Below are 9,981 nucleotides of genomic sequence, written 5' to 3'. Positions count from 1 at the left end.
CAATAATAATTATTCCATATTTAACTCATACAGTGAAAACTATGCAGTTCTGAACATATTATTTTAGTCAATTTTTGTAGTATTTCTTACTTTAACACTATTGTTAGCTAGACCTACCAGAGAAACTTCAAACAGTGTTTATTTTATTTGTTTGGGTTTTGTTTCTTTGTCCTTTTTTATTACTGTTTACTTATTGCTTTAATATCATTTATCCTGAAATAATATAAAATCAAAGAAAATAACAAACTCAAAAAATTCTCAACATTTTGGTCATATCACCCACCCCTGGTCATGCATGCTTCACGCAGCTCTATCTGAATTCAAAGCAACGTACAGTATACTACAAAACAGCATACGTCACTTCCTATTTTTGCCATGAAAAGATATGCCAGAAATTGTAAGGACAGTATGCTGTTCCGAGTGAATACTGCAATCTTGATCTAGTTTTGGTCTGGGTCTGGTCTTAAGTACACTTCTGTAGTGAGCTAACCTCACAGGGTTCATGTTTGTGGTTTAGTTTATCATTGACTCTCATGATTTGGTGTTGTACCGCCATTGCCTTTGGCTTTGATCTGTAACCAGGCGTCCCCCAGTGCTTTAGTGAAGTGGTCATCAACTGAGCCTGTGATGCTCACTGAGTTAGAGACCTTCCCCAGACTGCGGCGGAAATGCTCCTCAATCACAGGGTCACACACAGTGTTTGCTGATGAAGAGAAACCAAACAACGATCGTACTGTCATACCAGGCCCACATAGAATCTGTGCCACAGAACTCCAATACTAAATAAACAATGAACATTTTAGACACACTATTGCCAGTACTGTCACTTTTGTTCAATTTCACTCATGAAAATAGCTCCAAACAAAGCCACCGCAGAACCGTTATGCCTTTTCGACCAACCCATCGCAATGTTTTGTTGCTTAATTAATCCACATTTTAATGAATCTAAATAATTTCATTGTATCATTTACATTTTTTTTTTCAATATAATTCAATATAATTAAACCAAAAACATTAATGTCCATTTAAAACCTTAATCCCAAAATTCAATCTCACAGCATTATTTAAAAATGTAAGCTCAAATCATTATTTATGCAATTCGCTTGACAGCTCTGATTGTAACATTAACCTACATTTAAAAACAAGAATTACATTTCTCACAATAAAAATGTTATTTCAATTTTTTTTTAATTAAGTCATTTAAAAGTGTTTTAAAGGGGTCATATGATGTTGCCAAAAAGAACATTATTTGGTGTATTTGGTGTAATGAAATGTGTTTATGCGGTTTAAGGTTAAAAAAACACATTATTTTCCACATACTGTACATTATTGTTTCTCCTCTATGCCCCCTCTTTCTGAAACACGTCGATTTTTACAAAGCTCATCGGTCTGAAAAGCGAGGTGTGCTGTGATTGGCCAGCTATCCAGTGCGTTGTGATTGGCCGAATACCTCAAGCATGTGACGGAAATGGTGTTGTAAATACAACTTAACCACTGATTTCTAGTCGTGTCTATTTTTGGAAGACCAAACAAAGTAGTTTCGCTTTCACAACGAAACAGTGTCACACACGGCGGGATAGAGTGAGCGGCTGCTGGCGGGCTTGAGAACGGCGTGGCCGGCGGATTCGAAGGAGCGTCCGGAGGGCTTGTGGCAACATCACAACGAAGCACAGCGTCTTCACGACATGGCAGCGGCAGCAACAACAATACTACAGCGAGAATAAAAGTTACGCCTTCTTTCTTTGCGTGAACATTTGGGCGGCGTTATGCAAATCTTCCCACATAGTGAGGTAGACATGTGGAGCGTGTTAGAACGAGCCGTTTTAGGTAGGCGTGGCTGACTCTGAACTTTTATAAAGAATATCTCTTTGGATTTGAGACTTTAGTCTTTGCAACTTTACAGATCTTCTTTATGCACCGAGAGCTTGTAACACTCCAAAGAGAAAGGACAAATTTAAATCGCATCATATGACCCCTTTAAATAAATCTGCCATAGCAATTAAAATATCCTATCAATCTCTTTAACCAACCCTTCTGATAACCAGTTATGTGCCAGTCACTTATTCAGACTCAAAACACAACCGAGTACACACTTCTGATACTTGAAAGGTGCTAGATGAAATACCTTTGGTCTTGTTGGTGGATCCAGATGTGCAGCTTTTAGGGGACATGTGGCAACTGGAGAGACTGCAAGGGTGGTTGCTGGCAGGGGCACAGGTGATTACCGATGGACGATTCTGATATTAAAGGAATGTTACTTTTTTGTTTTGTTTTGTTTGGAAATATGACAATTCTACACATTTATCAACACATCCTGTAACAGTGAAGCCACTGATGTAGAATCAATGCTTTAAAGTCTGACCTGCTGGTGTTTTGTGCTGGATCCAGGAATACGAAGCACGCTCCTAGTAGGATCCAAGCTGTGTTTGGTCATCTCAAGGGGTTGATCCACCGCAAAAATGGGGAAAGGTGCAAATACATGATGGTTATGAAGACCACTCAGAGATGTGTGACCATAACTATAATTGCATAACTCCTGGTTTTCAGTGTCTCCATTCGAATTTCTCCTAATAACACACAAGAAACAAACATGCATGCTGTGCAAAAAACTGTCAACTGATCGAACAATTCAAAAACATGGGAAGCTTTGCTGCACTGCAAATAACAGAGCTGTAGCAGACATACAGATGGGATCCCAATAAGCATCTCATTTTGTTCATCTGTTCTTCATCCGAGTCTTTTTGATGATTCAGCGAGTGTTCATGGTGTTTTCTCTTGGTTGGGCTCATGGGAGCACACCCTGAGTTAAGCACAGGGGCCCTAGATGCTCCAGAATCACCTGCCAAGAAATCAGAGTCAGATCAAGCCACAGCCATTGCTAATAATGCTTAACAAAGACAGAAGTTCATCATATCAGTGAAAGCTTTAATTGGTAATATGCAAGCATTTCATTACAAATCTCATACTCCAACAGCAAGTCGCATATTTCATACAGTGCTATTACATATCAGTGCTCCACATCTATTCATTTATTCTTATATTGATTAAAATACAATTCATACATACAATGACTACGATATGCACCCCTTTTTTATGCAAACATGTATTTTTTTATATAATACATTTTGATATTTTGGGGGGGCATAAAGTCCTGATTTAATAATGAAGAACAAAGCTTCATTAAAAGGTTAACTTTAAAATATCAGATAATTTGACTTTATGACATATCAAGATTAGCTCAGGCTGAACATTTTACATAAATGTATGAATTATTCATATATTTGTAAAAAATAAAATAAAAAAAAAACATTTAATGCTGAACAATATATTATAAAACATTTATTAAAATGACGACTGATACATGTACACTTACATGTATTTAATGTGCAAGAAAATGTGACCTTTTACTAGTTAATAAATGTAAAAGACCATATGAAACCAATATGAACGTAAACTTACATTTCTAAGAAACTGGCATATAGATGCAAGTTATTTTATGAATAGAAGCCTGTCCATTACTGTCCACCATGGTACTGAATGATTATTATAAGCATTAATGTTTAAGTGATCACTGGATGACATTCACATGATATTACTTCAGAAACTCAGTGTTGAATATGTATTGTGTTCATCTGAATGCAGTAACTTACCCTCATGTGCATTACACTGCAGCCTGCTGATGCTATCGTTCCTTTTGTTGTTGGTGAAATTATTCATCAAGATATCCATTTTAACACCCACGCTTACATTTAAAGCAGAAATGTAATCGGTTAATCCAGCTCGGCTGTTAGTAACGGTATGAAATATGGTATTTCAGAAGGGGAAACTTACGCAAACTTACAACAATAGCTGATAGTAAGATGTGGAAATAAAACATGTAAAAGTGTGCGTTGTTTTTAGCATACTGAGCTATTTAGCTGTTAGCTCGGGCTGCAGGTTAGATGCTAACCTGTGCGTCTACGGTTTACTTTAGTGACTTAAATCCAAAATGCCGACTCATACTCGCCAAGCACGACCTGTTGTTTGTATTAACGGTAAATAAAGCAGGTGAGGACTAGATGTTGTGTTACAATGGTGAAAAGTGAGTATAATGCTAACGCTGCTCGACAGAAGCTCGTGTTTCCGCATGCAAAAAAAAACTGTAGATTTAATTTTTCCACAAACACTCAATATTTACTTATACTATTTCTCACAAGTCGTGGTTCATTTGTCTATATTTGGAGTTATATCTTACACAATTTCAATGAAAATATTTCAAATAGTTACGTAGTCATGAAAAACGCCTGCCATTGGCCCATTCTGAGAAGCGCCGAAAACAGTGGCACGTACCACGTGACAACGCCTTCTCTCCGCCCCCTGCGTCTTGTGTCCGCACACAGACTGTATACACCACGAGAGGGTGCTCGCTGCAGAGCCAAGTGGGCGGGGCTAGACCTCCAGCTCCCCCTCGCTGGATCTAGTGGGCGGGGCTTGAGACATCATTGGTCCTGATGCACCGCCGCGCGAGTGCATCTGGAGTAGAGTAGAGTAGAGTAGAGTAGAGTAGAGTAGAGTAGAGTAGAGTAGAGTTGGCACTGATGTGCAACTGTATCGCACGGTAAGAAAACTGTGCTTTAAAGATAAACTGAACTTTGAGACGTATATAAAATCTAAATCTTACATTTATCGCGGTCTCGACATGACTATTAATGTTATTGTTATGTTTTGACCCCCTGAAACATGAATCGGTAACGTTAGTTTTTTCGCGTAACTATCGTTATTTAATAAGTGCTAGCATTTTCCCATCCTCTTGCTACATTGGAGCACGTGTAGTGTTTTTATTTACTCATAGTTTTTATTTAATTTAATTTCAGTATTTGTGTAACCTGCACAGATGCCTCAGACAGTACTTTTGCGAGGACAGGATCCCCTGCTGTCTATCCAGAGATGCACAGTGTGCTGCCAAAAATACCACTGTGCCTCCTGTAAATCTGTGTATAACATTTACATGAGCGCCGAAATCATGCAGCTGATCACATGCGACATGCAGTTCAAGAAGAAGGTGTGTGTGTGTGTGTGTGTGTGTGTGTGTTTTCCCTCCATAGAGTGAAGGCAGTGGGCTGACTTGACAATGTTTACAGCTATTTTTCATTGTATGGGCAAAACAATTGAAATATTCTTCAAAATATCTTGTTTTGTGTTTCACAGATACTGTGATAAAGATACTGCTTTTCAACTATGTGAGGATAGAATATTAATTTTCTATCTTTTTAAAATGCTGCCGCCTCCTAAGATGCTTTGCTTTTTCCCAAATTCTGTGAAATAACTGGTTTTAATCAATATTCTTTCAGTTTGATTATTTTATCGTTATTCCTGTCTTCCATCAATGATTTACTATTTGCGCCATTAGCTTTGCCACATGCTAACATCAAACTCTATTGGAATCACCTGTGAATTGCTTTTGGTGTTGCTAATTGAGTTTCTGCCTATGTAGAGCATTCCATGTGTGCGTGCGTGTGTGTTTGTGTGTGTGTGTGTTTGTGTGCGTGTGTGTGCGTGCGTGTGTGTTTGTGTGTGTGTGTTTGTTTGTGTGTGTTTGTGTGTGTGTGTTTGTTTGTGTGTGTGTGTGCTTGTTTGTGTGTGTCTGTGTGTGAATGATTGTAATTATAGTACTGTGGGTGTGAGAATGCTTGTTGAATTGTAATGTTTTGCATGTCAGTCATTTCTTCCTAGCATTTTAAACTAAAAATATATTGTTCATTTAATATGTTCTTGTGTTGTGAAACCTTTAGGAAGTCTGAATTTCACATACTTTACTTAAGTTTTTTGTTGTTGTTGTTGTTGTTATAGTTTTTCTGCATTACATTACTTAATTTGGATCACTGTAAATCTGAAAAACAAGTATATAAAAACTCTTTACATGGCAATCAGCCATCTGTCAGGCATTTGTTCCAGCATGTAGTAGCATGTTCAGCTAATAGTTTCTAATCAGGGCTTTATTTGGTTGAATTACATGTGTTCTGTTTGGACAGAACAAAACCTTCACTCACACTGGCCTTAGTGTTTGGTGGGAGAGTGGTAAAAAATATAATAAAGGATCTTAATGTTGTTGTGCTCTTGAGCAAGGTGTTACGTCACAAAACCTCAGCATAGGCGATGCACTGTATTAAACATGTAAACAAGACAATTGTGCTAATTTATTCTTTTTACATTTTAGATTTTATCATCATCAAGTGTGGTTTAAAGTGCAGGCAATCACCACATTTCAAGCAGCAATCATTGCATCATTGTCAACAAAAAGAGTATGTGTCCGGCAGCAAGTCAGGGTGACTTGCACACACTGTGGCATTAAAATAAATCAATGGAACTTGCTGGTTCATATCAATCGAAGACACAGGCAAAGGGTAGCAGATATTACAGCATGATATTGCATCTATCATGCCAATGCATTGATGCCAAAAATGGCATCTTTGCTGTTGATAAGTCATTCTTTAAGCCATGCTCTCCTATACATGTTTAAAAAAAAAAACATGGGGTGCAAGCCATAAAATAGCCTGTGAATTGAATGAATGCAACACAAATGCTGAATTTGCAGAATCCAGGTGAGTGAGATCTGGTGAGATTGGTGAATGTGAACTGGTGTGAGCCGAGGAGGATTCTGGGATATGGAGTCCAGAGCTGGTGACAGATACTCCCTGACATTACCTCCCCCTCCCGGAAGGCGTGTCCTGCGCCATAACATACCAACGGGGAGGGGCTGGAGCCGAAACTGGAGCGAGCTCTGGGGCTAGAGCCGACACTGGAGCGAGCTCTGGGGCTGGAGCCGACACTGGAACGAGCTCTGGGGCTGGAGCCCTTCCCGGGCTGAACTGGGGATCAGGAGCCCTTCCCGGGCTAAACGAGGAATCAGGAGCCCTTTCCGGGCTGAACTGGGGATCAGGAGCCCGTCCCGGGCTTAACGTGAAAACAGGAGCCCTTCCCGGGCTGAACTGGGGATCAAGAGGCATTCCGAGGCTCGACAGGGGATCGGGAACCCTAAACTAGGCTCGACAGGGGATCGGGAGCCCTTCCTAGGCTCGACAGGGGATCGGGAGCCCTTCCGAGGCTCGACAGGGGATCGGGAGCCCTTCCGAGGCTCGACAGGGGATCGGGAGCCATTCCAAGGCTTGATGGGATCAAGGCAGCGCTCACGGGGTGCTGGCACTGGAGGAGCAGGCACAGCAAAGTGCTTTGGAGGAGCTGGCATTGGAGTGAGTTTCACGCTGGGCAGGCTTGCCATATTATCTGTCGGCTGACTTGACTTGGGAACTGCCGGCGTTCCTGGGCTGAGGACGAGGGTGGAGCTTTGGAGGATACCGGGGTATTTGGGGTTGAACTTCATATGTGGATCCTGAAATCCATAATGCAAAGTTCAGGTATTGTGCAAATGACCAGCTGGGATCTCCTCGTGGCATTACAAATTGGATCCCCATATCCAGCCCAACCCTGAATCCATCCATCAAAGTGAGGTCACTGCAGGTGGCTTGGTGGCAGGTGTCTGTAAACTCCTCCACATAGTCCTCTAGACACCTGCCATCCTGGAAGATAAAAACAGTACCTGTTGTTGTTTTGTTTTCTTTTTCTACAGGCACAGCTGCACAGATACCAACTGAAGCAGAGGAAACAATACAATCCAGTGAGTGACAGAAAATGAAGTAAAAAGCAATAATACATCTGAATTTAACAGTATGGATCTTCTTTATCTTGGGAAATATTTTATGATACGTCATGTTTTCTACTGCTCCTGTTTTCACATCAGGAGTTTAGATCAAGAAATTGTTTTGTTTTTTTACTTGTGATTGTACACTACTTTTCTGACTTTCTTCAGCTATAAACAAGCTTTACTAAGACCATAAAAATTAGGGATGTAACGATTCACTCAACTAATGATTCGATTCGATTCACGATTTTGATTTCACGATTCGATTCGATTCATGATTATTATTATTTTTTTAACAAAATGAGATTTAAGACTAATTATAAATTAAGTGTGTCCTTTTATTATTGCTTGGACAAAATGCTGCACATTTCTTTGTGAAATTGAAATATAACACTATAATAATATACTAATATAGCACTTGTATATTATTGCTCTTTTGTTGGTTTTGATTGCTTCTTTTGTCCTCATTTGTAAGTCGCTTTGGATAAAAGCATCTGCTAAATGACAACATTTAAATATAATGTAAATGTAAATAACAAAACTCCATTGAAATTTTAAAACAAGCCCCAAATCAAATAAATAAGTAACACAAATAAATTAAATCTCTTCATATAAACAAAATAAGGCTTTGTCTGTGCTCTTTCCATCTAAAATTAGAGCCAACCACTGCATCAACAAAGATGCTGCATACATGCAACATGAGCAGTTTTTAAACTAAATTAGATTGTATCATTTCGAAATTTGAAGCAAACACAGAATGTTGGTTTGACTTCAGTTTTATGAAACCATGCATAAAAATATCTGCAGAAACCGAAACAGCAGACGAGCTGAACGAGATGCAGGTGCACTCTCTGCCAGCAGGTGGTGCTTAAAGCGTTTCCTGGTTTCCGCTGTAAACAAAGCAGCGCTGCACTTATGAACTTTAATATGCATTATACAGAGACAAGAGGAAAAGAAGAAATACCATCTAAACTTTTCTAAAGACAGTAAGTTCCCCTCAGACATGCATTCATATAAACTCCTACACCTAAATGAATCGTGATTTGTTTAGCATCTCAACCGATTTGAATCGTCACATATTAATCATTTTCAACCGGCTCGCGGTTAATCGTTACATCCCTAATAAAAATTCATTTACAAATATGGATCTTCTCTTAAGACTGTCCTAGCCCATCTGACCTAGTTCAAATTGTAACGACAAGCCAGACAGATGAACAAGCAGGCAGTAGGATATGGGATGTTTACTATCTCCCAGCACAACAGAATTTGGTCATTTATTCATATTGCAATGATTGTCATAAATATTATTATCTGCATTACTGTTCATATTTGTATGTTCTATTGAGTTATATAACAATGTTTATTTCATTTTATCAGCTGGCTTATGTCTTGGATAGAGCCAAAGATCCAAGTGAGGATTTACTTCAGCTGAGCCCAGCCCAAACATTAAAGAGAAGTGACTTTTGGTCTTTGGCCTTTGATGAGTTAGAGGCAACGGTAAATGTCCATTCATAGGCATTATTTTGCTGTTGACATAGGGTTGATATGACTGCAACTTTACTTTTTTTTTTTACCAGATTGCTAAGCAGTGCTTTCAGCTCATTGCTGCACTTGCAGCTTCACAGGTCAGTTTGATAGCTTTTGTTGTGTTTAGTAACAGCGAGGAGGAATTGATGGTGGGGTATTCATGTTGAGGGTAGGTGGTTTTATAATTGCTGTACAGCTGTGTCTGTGTGCTAAACACCGCATTTCTTAATATAGTTTTGGTTTTGTTTTTTAGTATGCACTCCATGTTACGCTCTCAAAGCCATTTGATTTTGCTGCGGTGAGTTTGCATCAATTTATGGTTATTTGTAAAGCAAAAAAGACTGCGAGGACACTTTCAACAAAATTTTAAAAAATGACTAAGATTTTCAATTGCTATCTTTTATCAGTCTGACATGCCTATAATCAGGAAGTGGTGGTGCCATCAGTTAATTCAGACATTTCCTCTGACAAGGTATGATATTGATAAGTATACTTTAGATTAAAACCTCCATACTGTGCATTTCCAGTATGCAGGCAATAAATAAAAAATAAAGCAATGCATGTCTAAAACATTGTTATGTTTGTCACTTCCCACAGTCAAGTCCAACAACTAGTCACCCAGGAACAAGAACATCTGTGTATGTAGAGGGAATGTTCATGTATTGCTTGACTTGGTTATGTATTTAACTGTCCTGTTTCATAAAGGTGTTTATGAGCAGCACTTATTAATTACATTATTATTGGAATTCTTATTTTGCACACAGGACTCGGCGGTG

General features: G+C 39.0%; 1 protein-coding gene across 2 annotated transcripts; it reads right to left on the bottom strand.

Annotated features, from left to right (window-relative positions):
- Positions 1 to 255: 255 nt before the first annotated feature.
- On the bottom strand, positions 256 to 4,368 carry vgll4a (vestigial-like family member 4a). 2 transcript variants are annotated; one of them, XM_016238707.1, is made up of 6 exons: positions 3,842 to 4,368; positions 3,651 to 3,742; positions 2,686 to 2,839; positions 2,363 to 2,567; positions 2,126 to 2,237; positions 256 to 703 (listed from the first exon to the last, which is right to left on the bottom strand). In XM_016238707.1, the coding sequence occupies exons 1-6, from the start codon at positions 3,901 to 3,903 to the stop codon at positions 522 to 524; spliced, it is 807 nt and encodes a 268-aa protein (XP_016094193.1). In that variant the 5' UTR covers positions 3,904 to 4,368; the 3' UTR covers positions 256 to 521. The 2 variants fall into 2 exon arrangements, with proteins under 2 accessions (XP_016094193.1, XP_016094194.1); XM_016238708.1 differs by having other exon boundaries at positions 3,651 to 4,368.
- Positions 4,369 to 9,981: the final 5,613 nt, after the last annotated feature.

This window comes from Sinocyclocheilus grahami, unplaced genomic scaffold, assembly GCF_001515645.1.
Source record: "Sinocyclocheilus grahami isolate Dianchi unplaced genomic scaffold, SAMN03320097.WGS_v1.1 scaffold545.1, whole genome shotgun sequence".
NCBI lineage: Eukaryota > Metazoa > Chordata > Actinopteri > Cypriniformes > Cyprinidae > Sinocyclocheilus > Sinocyclocheilus grahami.
Note: the sequence above shows the minus strand (reverse complement) of the source record. Positions and strands in the feature narration are given on the sequence as shown.

What these genes read in the sequence shown, in the direction of transcription:
- vgll4a (XM_016238707.1), bottom strand. Translation starts at nt 3,903, where the DNA reads ATGCTAAAAACAACGCACACTTTTACATGTTTTATTTCCACATCTTAC. An exon ending in TCTTACTATCAGCTATTGTT is followed by an intron (nt 3,743 to 3,841) that starts GTAAGTTTGCGT and finishes TTTAAATGTAAG; the next exon opens with CGTGGGTGTTAAAATGGATA. An exon ending in ATCCACCAACAAGACCAAAG is followed by an intron (nt 704 to 2,125) that starts GTATTTCATCTA and finishes TCTCTTCATCAG; the next exon opens with CAAACACTGTGTGTGACCCT.